General features: G+C 39.9%; 1 protein-coding gene across 6 annotated transcripts in view; it reads right to left on the bottom strand.

Annotated features, from left to right (window-relative positions):
- robo2 (roundabout, axon guidance receptor, homolog 2 (Drosophila)) overlaps positions 1-15,916 on the bottom strand; it is a 460,836-nt gene that overhangs the window by 221,677 nt on the left and 223,243 nt on the right. For all 6 annotated transcript variants that reach the window (XM_065280537.2, XM_065280534.2, XM_065280539.2 and 3 more), the window contains exon 2: positions 300-626. In XM_065280537.2, coding sequence (XP_065136609.1) covers positions 300-626 — 327 coding nt within the window. The remainder of the gene's footprint in view (positions 1-299; positions 627-15,916) is intronic.

Raw genomic sequence — 15,916 nt, forward strand, 5'->3', positions numbered from 1 at the left:
CTCCATCTTTTTCAGTTTCTCGGGAAAACTAAAAGCTTGGCATGTTGTACTGAAACAGTAATATGCCAAAACATATGTGGAGCTAATCAAACTCGTATGCAAAATAGTCCTCTCCCATTTTGGAGTTTGAAACTAGGCTCTTTCCAACGTTCTCAGACGCGACACCAAAACCACCAATATCAGCCAAGGCGTCTGTCGTGAAAGCTTACCAATGATGCATTTTGTGCAATGTAATCCATTTGTTCTTAGGAACATAAGGTAGTCAGGCCTAAAGATCACAATGGAAAAACCAAACTTACATGCTACTTCTAGTGAGGCGTTTCGGCTAATGGCTTCTCCCAGGTAGTTGCGGGCCACACACACGTACGCGCCTTCGTCGGGTTTGCTGCGTCGCCCATGTACGATGCGCAGGAAGAAGAGGGAGCCGCTGGGCAAAAGCATGCGGTGCGATCGAGGGTCATCTTTGTCAGTTTCAACTCGTTCTCCGTCCTTGTACCACTCCACGGTGGGGGTGGGCCGCCCCTCCGCTTTGCAGTTTAGGGTGGCGGGTTCGCCCTTGGACACAATCAGATCGGAGGGATGTTCCACGATCCGAGGCGGAGAATCTTCCTGCCGCAGACGGGATCCTGGGGAAATAGAAAATAAAGACTAATCAGTGTGAGTTTCAACAAGTACCATTCTTACTATGGTAAACAAGGGTTTGTGTTGGGCGATATGCCCCATTTTGAGATCGTCCTATCGTCAGCCTGTGAGATCACAAATACATGATAGTATGGGGGAACAGTGGTTTACTCATGTATTTATTTGTTCATTTTTTCTTATTTATGACAAGTCACTTACAGGAGTGGGAACAACATACTCGCTGGTTTTAACCCTCTGTGTGCCTAACAACCTCTCTAGTGCAAGGAAATGTCAGAGCCATGCGTATTACAAGTTCAGGTGCTAGAAGGAGTCCGCTCGCATTACAAGCTCTCTCACGCAAAGTAAAGCCCACAAACCCTCTCATGCAAGGGCATTTTTTTGTGAAACTATGGTGATAATGACAATAACTATCGCCAACTATCGTCATAAAAGTCCGCTATTAGCGATATGTCTGAGGATCGTCGATACACAATACTATCGTCTATCGGCACAACCCTAATAGACGTTTCTGTAGATAATGTGAACTTTGTTTTGGCTTTAATTAACAAGCTTGTTAGAGCTTAGCGCTTGAAATAAACGCAATCTTCACAGCCGCCAATTTACATTTTTGAAAAACATACTTTGCGTGAAAGAATAAATGCAAAGCATGAGTTGGATTTACTCAAAATTCTCGCACAAACCTTGTTTTATCTAACACAAGAAAACTAGCTACATTAAAAACCCAACATGGTTCTCTTATCCGCCGCACTTATTTAGGGTGCCACATAGTGAGCTGGCAAGCCATTGGGGACTTGCCCTCCGTGACAGAGGGGTTCAGGGGTTTAGACTCACACTGCGTTAAAATGCTAATCCCCTGAAAGTTCCCCTGCACGGCCCAGCATTTGCTACGGATAACGCTAGCAGCCCACGCTAGGAGTCTGGCCCTTATGATAATAGATTGCAGAAAGAGCAGTGTGAGGCTTAACCCAAGAGATAAGAAGCCAGGGGCCACCCTGCATTTACATCACTAAGGCACGGGTCGAACGAGGACAAAAGTGGCCCCTGATCCAACCTAAACCCGACCGAAAGGAGAGAGACTAAGCTCCGAGCCACTAGGACTGCAATCAGATGAATGCTGCTAGCTATGGGGGCACACGGCTAGCACAGAAACACGCTTGAGATTGTAAATGCAGATTGTCCACTTCTTTCAAAGATTTGAATTGCTTAAATCAAAGCTGTGAGGGGGAAACATTTTATCATGTGATCACTAAATTTGTAAGGATCACAATTATGTGTGTTTCAGATTGCTATCTTTTTTGCTTGTGGCGATCAAATGTTTCTGTAAAGATAATTAAGGGCCAATTTGTAAAAAAATTATGAATAAGTATGTCAATTATGGGGACCTACATTGGGGAAGCCCTATAATGATGAAACTTCATAACGAATATAGATACATGAACAAAATTAGAGACAAAGCGTCTTATTTAACATTTGGAAATGTGAATTCAAGGCAATTTCTTAAATAGGTAATAATTATAAGTTAGCTTATGTGCGATATAAACAAATAAATGACTTTGCGTTCATTATAGCCTTTCAATTTAGCTTATGGCATTGCTAGCGGGCTAAATCTCCTAACTGTGCAGCTTTGTTTGTTTAGTCTTGCTAAAACAGCTGGTCGCTAGTTGTTTGTTAAACACAAACCACTTCAGGGTGCTGGACGGACCCCCTGCACGACATAAGCCCGCCGGCTTCAGTTAGTGAGAGCTAAAGTTGGCCACGTCCTCCCCCAGGACGGCAGGTGTGCAGGAGCGATGTTCAAGTGTTCACCATGGTGCTTAACCCTTTCAGATGCTGATGTAAGAAACAGAAACAAACTGGAGAGAAACAGAAGGAAGCCATTGCTAAACCCAAGATCCACGCAATGCATTAAGCCGAGTACGGACCCCCAACTTTACCTAATTTGTGCTAATTCCTGCCATTTTCCTCTCATTGATTAGCGATCACTCGACTAGCTGCTGTCTAAATGGGACCACACAAAGACCCTGAGGGTCACACAAGGGACCGTCTACAGAGCAAACTCTTATCTACCATCTTCAAGGTTTCATGTTTAAAATCTGCAAGCCATATTGAATGTAACAGAGCTCAGCTGAAATGTGCTGACTTTTTCTGTCTATCTCTCTTTTCATCTGCTGCATGTCTCATTCAGTGTCTTTATGTTCTGCATCCCTTTATAAATATATAAAAGAGTAACAGTAATGTAAAGCACATTAATAACCACATTACTACATCACTGCACTTTTGCATCAAGTTTAAAATTTAAAGGGATAGTTCGGCCAAAAATGATATTAAACCCATGATTTACTCACCCCCAAGCTGTCTGAGTTGCATATGTCCATCGTTTTTCAGACAAACACATTTTCGGATATTTTAGAAAATGTTTTAGATCTTTCAGTTGATTAAATGTAATGTTACGGGGTCCACCCATAGTCCACGACCTTCAAGTCCAAAAAAAGTGCGTCCATCCTTCACAAATTAAATCCAAACGGCTCCAGGATGATAAACAAAGGTCTTCTGAGGGTAATCCGCGCGGTGTTGTTGTAGAAATATCCATATTTAAAACTTTATTAACGTAAATAAATACCTTCCGGTAGCGCCACCATCTTAGTCGCGTCCGCATTCAGGATGAGAGCTTACGCAGCCTACGGAGGCTACTCTGCTGCTGCTCTGTGCCCCCGCCCTCCGAATTTGTCATACGTCACTAAGAAAAGTGCATACACTACGCTAATACTCTCTCCTGAATACAGAGGAGTCTAAGATGGCGGTGCTACCGGAAGGTATTTATTTACGTTAATAAAGTTTTAAATATGGATATTTCTACAACAACACCGCGCGGATTACCCTCAGAAGACCTTTGTTTATCATCCTGGAGCCGTTTGGATTTTTTTGTGAAGGATGGACGCACTTTTTTTGGACTCGAAGGTCGTGGACTATGGGTGGACCCCGTAACATTACATTTAATCAACTGAAAGATCTAAAACATTTTCTAAAATATCCGAAAATGTGTTTGTCTGAAAAACGATGGACATATGCAACTCAGACAGCTTGGGGGTGAGTAAATCATGGGTTTAATATCATTTTTGGCCGAACTATCCCTTTAAGGTCAACATAACGTAACTGTTATGTGGCTAATATTGAATATAGATATTAAAGCAAATTCCAATATATAATAGCTTTAAATTTATAAAATGTATTTAAATTATAATAAATATTTAAGAACTAAACGTGTATTTAGATTAATGCTTGTATTTAGATTAATGCTACCCATAACATCTTCTTAAACTATTATAATCATTCAAATCATTGCAGTATGTCAAATTTCGATAAATTCGATACACCCCTTGCCTGCTTTATAAATAAGAAGGGTTAATGAGAAACAAGTTCCTGCTTTGTCGCATACAGTAAGTGACTAAATAAATGAAGCGCTAATTAACATTATGACATTGATAAATGGGGTGGGTTGAGATTAGGGCGGATGCGAGGGACCCTGTCCGCCACCAACATACACACACATTAACAGTATCTCTTTAGAGCATCTGTCTCGCCTCTAATCGACAGCCACCGGCGGACGGCTTCTTTACACAGCGAAGGTGACGATACTAGCACTTGCCATGCGATTCGATTTTTATTAGTCTAATTTCTTTAAATCTAATCTGCGAGCTCTAATCGCCTGAACCTCCAGGCACCATCTGCTTGCTGCACCTTTCTCTTTATTCTTTCAAGTTTTTGTCCAGCAGATGCTTCTAATTGTGCTTTACTGAGAAATAAATGAAGGGAAATATGAGATCAGACAGAAATGTTATTGCGTTAAGAGCAAAAAAAATTTTTCAAGTTGTGATAATCTTGCTTTTATCTTACATACATACATACAGCTGAATCAATGATACAACTGACAATAATTTGTTGTCATAGGCTACTGTAAATAATTCATGCAAATCCGAATGCCCACGTAATGCTCACTTGAGGACATAGGATAATGAAAAACTCATTTTTTTCTATATTTACTTCAATCAGGAGAATAAGCCACTGGCAAAGTCAATTTATTTTCTCTCTCTCTCTCTCTCATCCGGCTGCTCTCTCTTAATGTGATCATTGCTTGTTGTACAATCAAGTGCTCTTGGCCACGTGGGAGAGTGCTCTTTACTTTTGTCTGTGAACACACACTATTCAAAAAGCCATTTCCGTTTTATTCAGACCCCACAACCAGCCCACACACACAGAGGCATATATGCATATGCACACATGGACAGGAAGTGTGTAATATGCATCACTCAATGAATAACACCAGTTTCAAGAATATACATACAGTACTGTGCAAAAAGGCCACCACAACCAGACTTGTTGTTTTAGAAGTTAAATGTTTAATGTCCATTCATATATTTTTTCAATCTATTTTATTAAGATACAAACTGAAAATACAGGAAATATGTACAAAAAATAAAAATTTACATTTTTAGGACTAAATGTCTTCTTTAGGCATCGTCTGTGTTTAGTGAGACCTTTCTTAGCACTAAACACATCTTGAGTGTTTTCAAGCAGAATTAAGTAAAAAGACTAATTTTATTTAGTTTTAAAGGGGCCATGGAATGAAAATATGACTTTTTTGAAGTGCTACGATTTTGTCCCCAGTGCTTCTATCAACCTAGAAAATGTGAAAAAGATCAATCCAGTAACTTAGTTTTGGTAAACCATTCTCTACAAGCACATGAAAAAATAGGTCGTTGAAATTTGGCTCTCCTTATGATGTCATAAGGAGCTCTTATTATAATAATACCGCCCCTTAATCTGCACTATCCAATCACAGCACTGCCATTTAGTGCAGAGAAAAAGAAAGAGAGAGAGAGAAATTCACAGCACAATTGAGTTTCAATTGCAACCAACCGCTCATTTGCATTTAAAGGACACACCCAAAACTGGACATTTTTGCACACACCTACAGTGGCAATTTTAAACTACTATAATAAATTATTTATATGGTATTTTGAGCTAAAACTTCACATATGTGGTCTGGAGACAAGTGGATGTGGGGTTTACCCTAAATACTTGACACATCAGTTTACATTTTTATGCAGTTTTTAATACTACACACACATTTATTGTATTTTCTGGATGTATTCTATTAAAGAGACTGAGAAACAATTATATATGATCACTATAACATTGCAAAAACAACAAATCTGTTTCTGGCCTAAGACTTTTGCACAGTACTGTATATCTTTATATACAGAAAACATGCATTTTTTTGTCTATGGTCTGTTTTACAGCTCACCAACAACACTGGGAGATCTGTACACTTACTGTACGCCCACTGTACAACAACCAACAATACAGTGTAACCTCCAGCAATAAAATCACTGAACTTTGCAGAGTTCGTGTAACCAACAAGAACGCAGCAAAAAGCATTATATAAGAAATAAACTTTCTTGAAAAAAAAACACATTTTGATTTAAAGAGACATGCATAAAAAATTTTAATTTGACTAAACTGACTCATGACTCAAGCTTCGGTTTCTGGAAGCAATGGAATATCAGACATCGTCCACAGATCAAGTCTCTCTTTCTCAACATATGCAGCCTATAGATTTGGTTGAGGAGGAGGATGTGGTTTCCATGGATGACAGCGCCGGGGGGTGAACTGTCATGTTAGTCATTGTTTACAGGCCGGTTAGGAACAAAAGATTTCTTGCAGAACCTCCCTATGGTCTTCTGCATGGCGAGGGGGCTAATTTTATCCTTGTAACATATTGTCCTACCATTCATTGAAAGGTGTGAGAGAATAATAGCAGTTTTCTTCGCTGAAACATCTACACCTTCATAAAAACAATGAAACGAAAAAATAATAATATTTTTTTCTAAGATTTCCAATTTCAATTTTTTTAATATTTCAAAATGGTTTAGATTTTCTCACCAAATCTCAAAATGTATTTTTTCAACCCAGCGTTCCTCAAACCTGTACTCGAAGGACTCAAGAGTACACATTTTGTATGTCTCACTAATCAAAGTCAACCCAACAGGTCTCCAGGATCCAAATTATGTACACTTTAAAAAATACATGGTTATTTTCAACCCAGCATTGGACCAAAAAAGGGGAACCTAGCCAGGGGATAAAATGAACCCAGAAAATGTTTATATTTTATCCAACAATATGTTAAAACAGCCTGATCTCACAAATTTCTGTGTAGTCACAGAATATTTTGCTCATTATCCGTGTCATTGTCACGGATCTCCGCATTTTCCGTATTTGTACCAAAAACGGTTCTTTTCCGTGTCAGTTTCACGTATTGGTTACTCAATTGTTTTTCCTAATTTCTTACCATTGTTGCTTTGGTTTGGGGTTAGAATGACTTTCAGTTAAATAGAATGACATCCTAACTCAAACCCAACTCTAACCCTAACGTTAGGCGACAACTGTTTAAAATCCAGAAAAAACTTGTATAAACCAAAAGTTAAAGTGACATCCTAACCCAAACCCCAAAACTAACCCCAAACCCAAACGACAATGGTTTAAAAATAGGAAAAACAATTGAGTAACCAATGTGAAACTGACACGGAAAAGAAAGTCTGTGGTACGGACACGGAAAAATGCTGAGATTCGTGACAATAACCTGGATAAAATACCCAAATAATCTGTGACTATACAACGGAAATTTGTGAGATCAGGTTCGTTAAAACAACTCAGCATTTTGGGTTTACTCAACCCAGCATAGGTTAAATGACAACCCAACGGTTTGGGTTCATCCCATTTTGAACCAATGAATAACCCAGGATTTTTTAGAGTGTACTAATCTAATACAAGCTAACTTAATTTTAATGTCTTCCAATGATTCTTATGAAAAACATTTAAAGAAGTGCTGATACTAAAAAATGACTCTAGATGACTCTACGCTATAAAAGGGCAAACTCGATCCCAATAAATATTTCTTCTGGATATGGCTGGCAACATATGCCACCTCCACTACCCGACCATTAGGTCTGCGTATTTATTTATGTGCAGAACCGAAGGTTGTGGGGTTTTGATGATCTTTTTAGTAATTATTTTTATGAGTTCCCCCAAGATTCATCAGCCCACCAACCAAATCAATAGCCAAAGCTGCTACCCATCAGCCACAGCAAGGCCAGAAATGTCCCAGAGGAAGATGCATCGCACATCCTGTGTGTGTGCATGAGGCCGTGTTCGGAGGTGGCCACGGCCAACCTCCCAAAAGTGCTCTCATTACACCGTTCCATTGACAATAAACAATGGCGAGGAAAGAGGTCACCGTTTGACGAATAGTGTTATCTCAGGATTTTGATGTGGATTATGAATAATTAAATTAGTATGTGCCTGAAGGAACGTTGTCATGGATGATCATTTGCGACTCAGTGAGCCTCCATGTTAGAAAGTGCTTTACATGTGTGTATTTATACTGCACAATTCACTGTCTCACAAAATAAATGACACAATTAACTCGTCTCTAGCCTTCCTCTGAACGCTAGACCATCGAATTTCAATTTTCGTCGACTTTGCAGGCTGCGACCTTCGAAGACCAAGTGCTCGTATTCTGAGGCCGCGTCCTTAGAAGGTTGCAGCCTTCAAACATTCAGTTGTGGTTCACAGTGGTTCAGGAACTACTTTTTTTAGCGGAAGAAGCGCTTTTAGTAATTTTACTTCAACTTTGCTTTAATATTTGTATTGTGTGGTAACCATTTTAAAAAAGCAACTACTGCAGTACTTTGTGCCTAACCACGCCCTCAGCCGTTACTTACTCCATGACAGCCTCTCGTAACTTATTGCTTACTTACGGTAGCCCTGTATTAATATAGTTTTTACTTCACCTCCAAGCACAAAAGTCTTTCTAGCACTATCTCTCTCCCTCACTCTCTCTGAGATGAATATCTCACTTGGGCTAGTCTGACAGCGACACATTCATCATGTCATCACTGCAAAATATAAAAAAAAATCTGTGGGGAAACAGGGATGATGTTACTGGATGCCCTCCGAGTGAGACACACAATACACACAGCACCAAATACACTCCACACAACCTCGCATGGACAGACACGCCCTTGAAGATTCATCATGTCACCACCCTGCCAACACACACACGCGCACACACACCAGCGCATTCCCTTTGGCATTTTGTCTGGATGTACAACCACTTGTGCTCAGAGTAGAAATCGTGTGGTTTTGGGAGGACGAATCTGTAAAGAACAGCGAGGTTATTGGACACACTTAACTCATCCACAAAAAACGCACTTCATAACACAAGCCCCCCCCCCCCCCCAAAAAAAACAGAAGTGTGACATCCGTCTTCCAAAGCTCCATATACATAGAAAGCAAACAGGAGAAGCTTGATAATCCAGGATCTTTATATTCCCCCTCTCTCCTATTTCTCTTTGCCCTGTACACAAACTCATCTCCCTACAGTTAGCTATTGACTTTGTATCCGTATATACTTTCAGTCTGCTCCTGGCGAGAGGTATAAATAGACATGACTGCAGGAATGAGATTTTAATAATCAGCAATAATGGCTCCGGTACGGATTTATCCTTCAACATTTTCTCTCTCTCTCTCTTTACTTAGGATCAAGATGTCTTTTCATTCTCAAGTATTTCTTCACATCTCTACAAACTTTTCCTAGCACAAATGTCTCTTTTCCTCCATCGCTGTATGTCTTTGTCTTCAAGGACTATAAAAATGCTGGGTTGCTTCAAACCATGGTTGGGAAAAATATGGACAAACCCAACCGTTGGGTTAAACTAACTACCAAAATTTACATATTTGACCCAGCCATGGGTTGAAACAACCAAGTATTTCGGTTTAAAACAAACCATATAATAATAATTAACACCCAACGGTTGGGTTTTTCACATATTTTATCCAGCTGCGAGTTAACAAACACCAAATTTGTTTCAAGTGTACGAAAACCTGCAAGAGCTTTGAGAAAACAGGATGAAAGGTGACAGGTTGCTAATGGTTGCATGGCCCATGTCAAAAAAATTCCCACCCCCCTTAAGTCATGTCCCTCCTTTAATGCAAGTCTACATGTAGGCTAATTGCACAATGTACACAAAGTGCAGAAAGAGTTACACCTTAACGTTTAATACTTGGGATTACCTGTGCAAACAATTCTCTGCAAATACCCAGGATAAGTTTCTTTCTTAAATTTCTCCACTACAGGTTAAAACCCTTTTAGCACACACTGTTTGTACAAACATCTATTTAACATGCCAAGGTTCCCTTTAAAGCAATGTGGGTCACGTCATTGCGGACACTTTGAAATCGGCTCCCGCAGGTGCGAGTATGTTTGCCTTGTGAAAATGTTGTGGTGCGCAGCCTTTTATGATATCAGTGTGTGTGTATGTGCGTGTGTGTATTCCCATCAGAACTATGTAGGGCTTTGTGTGTGTATATACATGCCCACACCCTAATAAGCGCACACACACAGGTGTCCTGCACAGCTCACTCATTCTTTGCATCCTATTGAGGGCTGATGTCTAAACAGCACAGAAGCCTTTGTGCACATACATAAAAAGAGGTATGATTGTCTTCCATCTTACAATAATACCGTTACCTCCAAACTCAGGGGCCACAAGATAAGTACATAAAAGACTAAACTAAAAGACCATTAAAACAAATACATGCACAAGTACTGGTGAGGTCAGCTTTCCGTTATATTATAGTATAGGAATATGTATACAGAAGTTTTCCAGTCTTTTGAAGTTTTACTTTTCTAAGTAGATTCAATTGGGAATGATAGATGCTCTCTGCCTTATCAAATCTCCTCTGACCCACCTTAGCTGTATTTGAAAGGTCATCAGCAGACTTGGGCAACCAACAAAACTCATTACAAAACCCAACACGGCCTTTGTCCAAGTAAACCAAACACTGATTTCATGTGCTGTTTGCTGACAGAAAACATTATTTATCCAGCTGTGTTGGGTATCCAGTAGAGATCGACCGATACTCATTTTTTCAAACCGATGCCGATAACAAATATTTGGAGGCTTATGTGCCCGATAACCGATATGCTGAACCGATTTTTATTTACTGTTATACTTCTGTTTTTGACATAATAATTACTACACTACTGAACTGAACAAACCCTTATAATAATAATCATCATCATCACAATCACTGCCTCTTTGCATACAAAGTCATAAATAGAGGGGTCTGAAAGAGTGAATAATAATATTAATTTAATGAATAATGTAGAAACTATATTCCCAATACATGGACCATTCCAAACACCCCTATCATTTCGTCAGAAATGGACTGATCCAAAGTTCGCGCTCCGGTTTTCAGGTAACAGAGCGGGAGAGAGAGAAAAGTATAGCGGAGTTGGCTGCTTGTTATACATAGTTTATAGAGTAAAACAGGTGGATTAAGTGCCTTTTTTGGGATATAATATCGTTGTTTTGACCAGCAACCTGAGCCTTCAGCAATCCAACCAGTAGTTAGCAAAGAGATTTTACAAATAATATCACTGACTGGAATACTACATTCAGGAAAGTAACAATCAAAACGGCTTATATATCATCAAATTTCTTAACTGGTAACATTATTTGATTTCAGAATAATTAATATTTAGTTGTTTTAGCTTATGAAATGTCTGTAGACAGCGCTGTTTATCTATGCATTTACTCGCGCATTAACTGTATTAAACTGTGACCGCTTGCGGAGGTAATAAATAATTAATTAATATCCACAGACATTTATTTAGATATTTTAGCAAAATAATGTTTATCTGGTAAATGTTAATAGGGTAAATCTTGTTAAAAGTGGTAGATGTGCTTTAGCCTCCGGTAAGTGATCAGCAATATGAACGTGATTTTACGATGCTAATGATAAGCATAAATAACAGAAAAACGAATTTAATTTAGCGTTTTTAATTCCACAAAGCATTAATTCATGGCTGTTTTATTCATGCAAAGCTACGTCGTTATTGGGACCGGATTTTATGGATCAGCCAGCGTGACTCTGTGAGTTCGTCTCTATTCTTGGACAAGCTGCACACATTGCTTTTAATATATCAACTTATTTAACATAACATACATTAATGCACAAATAAGCTGTGCTATAAATGCCTCATATGCAAAGTAAGTATACTCAAAGTCCTTTTAATAAAGTCGCGTCACTCCGCCGTCATATTTGCTATGCACGCTGCTGCTACTGTGAGCTCCTCTCCTCAGATGCGTCCAGCGCGCAATTTTCTTGTTTATCGGTCAATCCGATATTACAAAACAGATATCCGATCATCGGAAAATGCTCAAATATCGGGGAAAATATCGGAAAACAGATATATCGGTCGATCTCTAGTATCCAGATCTTTACCTTGGTAACTTCTCAGTAAATAATATCCTTATTGAACTTCAGTTTAGTTTTTTGATGAATTCTATAGTCTAAACTTTAATATTAAATCTAAACATACACAAAACCATATGATTCCAAATCTAAAACAAAAATCCTGAATCAAAATGAAAAAACCTGAATCTAAACAAAGAATGCTGAATCTAAACGAACAACCCTTAATCTACATCCTGAAACCCAAAATCCTGAATCTAAACACACAATACTGAATGTACTGTAAACCCAAATTTCTGAATCTTAAACCACAACCATGGATGTAAACCCACATGCCTAAAACACCTGAACACCAAAATCTCACTAAAGGCAAAACCACAGAATCTAAACATACCATTAGAAGTCTAAACCCACAACTGAATATCGAAACCCACAATCTTTAATCTAAACCCACAGCCCTGAGTCTAAATCCACAATCCAAAATCCACAATCTTGAACCTAAACAGACAATTCAGAGTCTAGACCCACAATCCAGAGTCTAAACCCCCAACCCCAAATCTAAATCCAAAATAATGAACCTAAACAGACAATTCACAGTCTAAACCCACAATCCAGAGTCTAAACCCACAACCCTGATTCTAAACCCACAACCATGAATCTTAACAGAAAATCCAGAGCCTAAACCCACAACCCTGAATCTAAACCCTAAATCTAAACAGACAATCCAGAGTCTAAACCTGCAACCCTGAATCTAAACCCACAACCCTGAATCTAAACAGACAATCCAGAGTCTAAACCCACAACCCTGAATCTAGCCTCTTTATCCAGAGGCTTAACCCACATTCCTGAATCTAAACCCACAACCCAGAATCTAAACCCACAACCCTGAATCTAAACCCACAAACATGAACCTAAACAGACAATCCAGAGTCTAAACCCAAAACCCTTAATCTAAACCCACAACCCTGAATCTAGCCTCTTTATCCAGAGGCTTAACCCACATTCCTGAATCTTAAACCACAACCCTGAATCTAAACAGACAATCCAGAGTCTAAACCCACATCTCTGAATCGAAACCCACAACCCTGAATCGAAACCCACAAACATGAACCTAAACAAACAATCCAGAGTCTAAACCCACAACCCTGAATCTAAACAGACAATCTAGAGTCTAAACCCACAACCCTGAATCTAGCCTCTTTATCCAGAGGCTTAACCCACATTCCTGAATCTAAACCCACAACCCAGAATCTAAACCCAGAATCTAAACCCACAACCCTGAATCTAAACCCACGAACATGAACCTAAACAGACAATCTAGAGTCTAAACCCAAAACCCTTAATCTAAACCCACAACCCTGAATCTAGCCTCTTTATCCAGAGGCTTAACCCACATTCCTGAATCTAAAACCACAACCCTGAATCTTAACAGACAATCCAGAGTCTAAACCCACATCTCTGAATCGAAACCCACAACCATGAATCGAAACCCACAAAAATGAACCTAAACAAACAATCCAGAGTCTAAACCCACAACCCTGAATCTAAACAGACAATCCAGAGTCTAAACCCACAACCCTGATTCGAAACCCACATCCCTGAATCAAAACCCACAACCCTTAATCGAAACCCACCACCCTGAATCGAACACCACAATCCTGAATCTAAACCCACAACCCTGAGTCTAAACCCACAACCCTTAAACAAATAATCCAAAATCTAAAAGCACAATCCTGGATATAAACTCACAATTCTAAAATATCTAAACATCAAAAATCTCACACCAAAGGCCACACCACAGAATCTAATAGACAATTCTAAGTGTAAACACACAATCCAGATCTAGACCCACACTATTAAGTCTAAACCCAAAATTCTGCATCTAACCCTACAATCCTGTGTGTGAATCCATAATCCTGAATCTAAAAATGTTTGTAAGTCATTTCTGGATGAAAGTGTCTGCAAAATTATTGAATAAATATAAATATGCAACCCTGAGCCTAAACCCGCAATGCTGAATGAAACCCACAGTCTTGAATCCAAACAGATGATGCTGAATCTAAATCTGACACATCTAAGCCTTCAAACCCAGAATATAAACCTCCTCGTGCACAGAAAAATCGGCAAGGTAACTTTGTGATAATCAAAGGCCCTGTCTCTTGCACGAGGCAGGCGGTCTGAAACGCAGCAGTCAGCGCGTGCTGTGATGCATGAGAGTGAAGGTGGCAGCGTGAAGCATTTTATACACTGCCCTGCACTGCCTTTCTCTGCATTACTGCCCTGACGCGCATGACGGATGCGCTTTGGAGTGCTGGCCAGTCTCTCTGTCTTCAGACGCTCCGCTGCGGCCGGCCCTCATCCATTTTCATGACCGGCAGAGCTGCGTTTAATCTCACTGTCTCCTTTGCAGCTTCGGGAATGTACCAGCACAGTCCGGAGCGAATCTCGCACCAAAGGCACAACCACAGCTCTGGGACTTCATTATTCTCGAAAACAGGGTTAGCTGAATTTTATTTGAATGTTTTATCTGGAGTTTATGCTTCTGTGCGTGTATGTGTGCTCTTATCTGTTTGTGTTGAGTCATTGAGCCTTGACACAGATCGCTTCTTATCTAAGGGTCGGTGTGAGACAACTAAACCGGGGCAAGGTGAAGCTAATGGATGAAAGAGCAAAAGATACTTTCCCAAACATGACTTTGTGGACCGTACAAGTCAGCCGATTGTACAAAGTGTGCTCAGCAGAGACTGTTGACTGTCAAAATGGAGAGAAAGATAAAGGTCCGGCTACATATCCACTGAACAAACCCAAGCCAGAGAAACAGTCCTTAATGCTTATCACAATGTAGTTTTCCTGCCAGTGTGGATCTAGGAAAACAGAGACAGCTTTGTCCAGTGTTTATCTGTGGGAAAACTTGACTTATTCACTTTTCTAAGTCTCACTGACATGATCAGAACAGATTCCTGTGCTGTCCTAATGTATTTTCTCTCAGAAAGATAGTCAACTTCCTAGGCTTTTCCGACAATGTGTGTGTGTCCTGCAACTCTACAGGATTTTCTCAAACAGGTGTGCTTTCAGCGTTAACACAAATGTGCACAGAGCAAAAGGCTTAAACTATTGTATGTACAACTGATCTTGTCTGAGTCTACAGAGAAATTCTTCCTTTATATGAAAGTGTTACACTGCACTTGTCAAGTCCCTAGTCAAACAAGCCATGCGTTCAAGCCGAGAATTAAGACATAATGCAAAAAACGCAACTTTAAAACGTTGGTAGAATGATAAATTATCTCATCTAATGGTGAACTCTTTTTCGTTTAGGCGAAGATGAAAGCGGCATTGCGATTTTAAATCGTCACATCAACTAATTTTCCAATCCAACGAACAAAAACACTCTCTAGGAAAAAAACGTTCACCTGTCTCCGAATATCACGGCATCGCATCCAATGTCTAGAAAATGTCATGGGTATGCTTGACTGAGACCGAGTCGAGCAGACGAAAACACTTTTGGTCTCAACCCCCCCCCCCCCCCAATCCGACTCTATCTAATCTCCTCGCTGTGTGTCGCTTGTGACATTTCCATTGAGAGAAATCGCAAAAACACAGCTAGCCGCACGTCTGTTCGGCAGTCGCCTTTAAATGCCATTCATCCCATCTTGCGTGTACACTCAATCCTGGTGTGAATCAACACGACATTACCATCACCACAAACTGTGATCCAGATAAATACGCCTCAGACCTCTTACATCATTCTTTCAGAGACGGAGGCGACTCTGTTTGGTGTGATATTGCATTTGTTGCGAGTGGAGGAAGTAATTATCCATTACGAGAGAATCTGGAAGGAAGAGGCAGGTTTATAGTGTTTAAGTGATACTCTAAGTATAGCAGCGTGGCGTAATCCTATCCGGCGTGTAAGCTGCCTCTCGGCTGAGATACTTGATGCTCTTACTGGCTGAAAGTA

The sequence above is a fragment of the Paramisgurnus dabryanus genome, chromosome 8 (genome assembly GCF_030506205.2).
Source record: "Paramisgurnus dabryanus chromosome 8, PD_genome_1.1, whole genome shotgun sequence".
NCBI lineage: Eukaryota > Metazoa > Chordata > Actinopteri > Cypriniformes > Cobitidae > Paramisgurnus > Paramisgurnus dabryanus.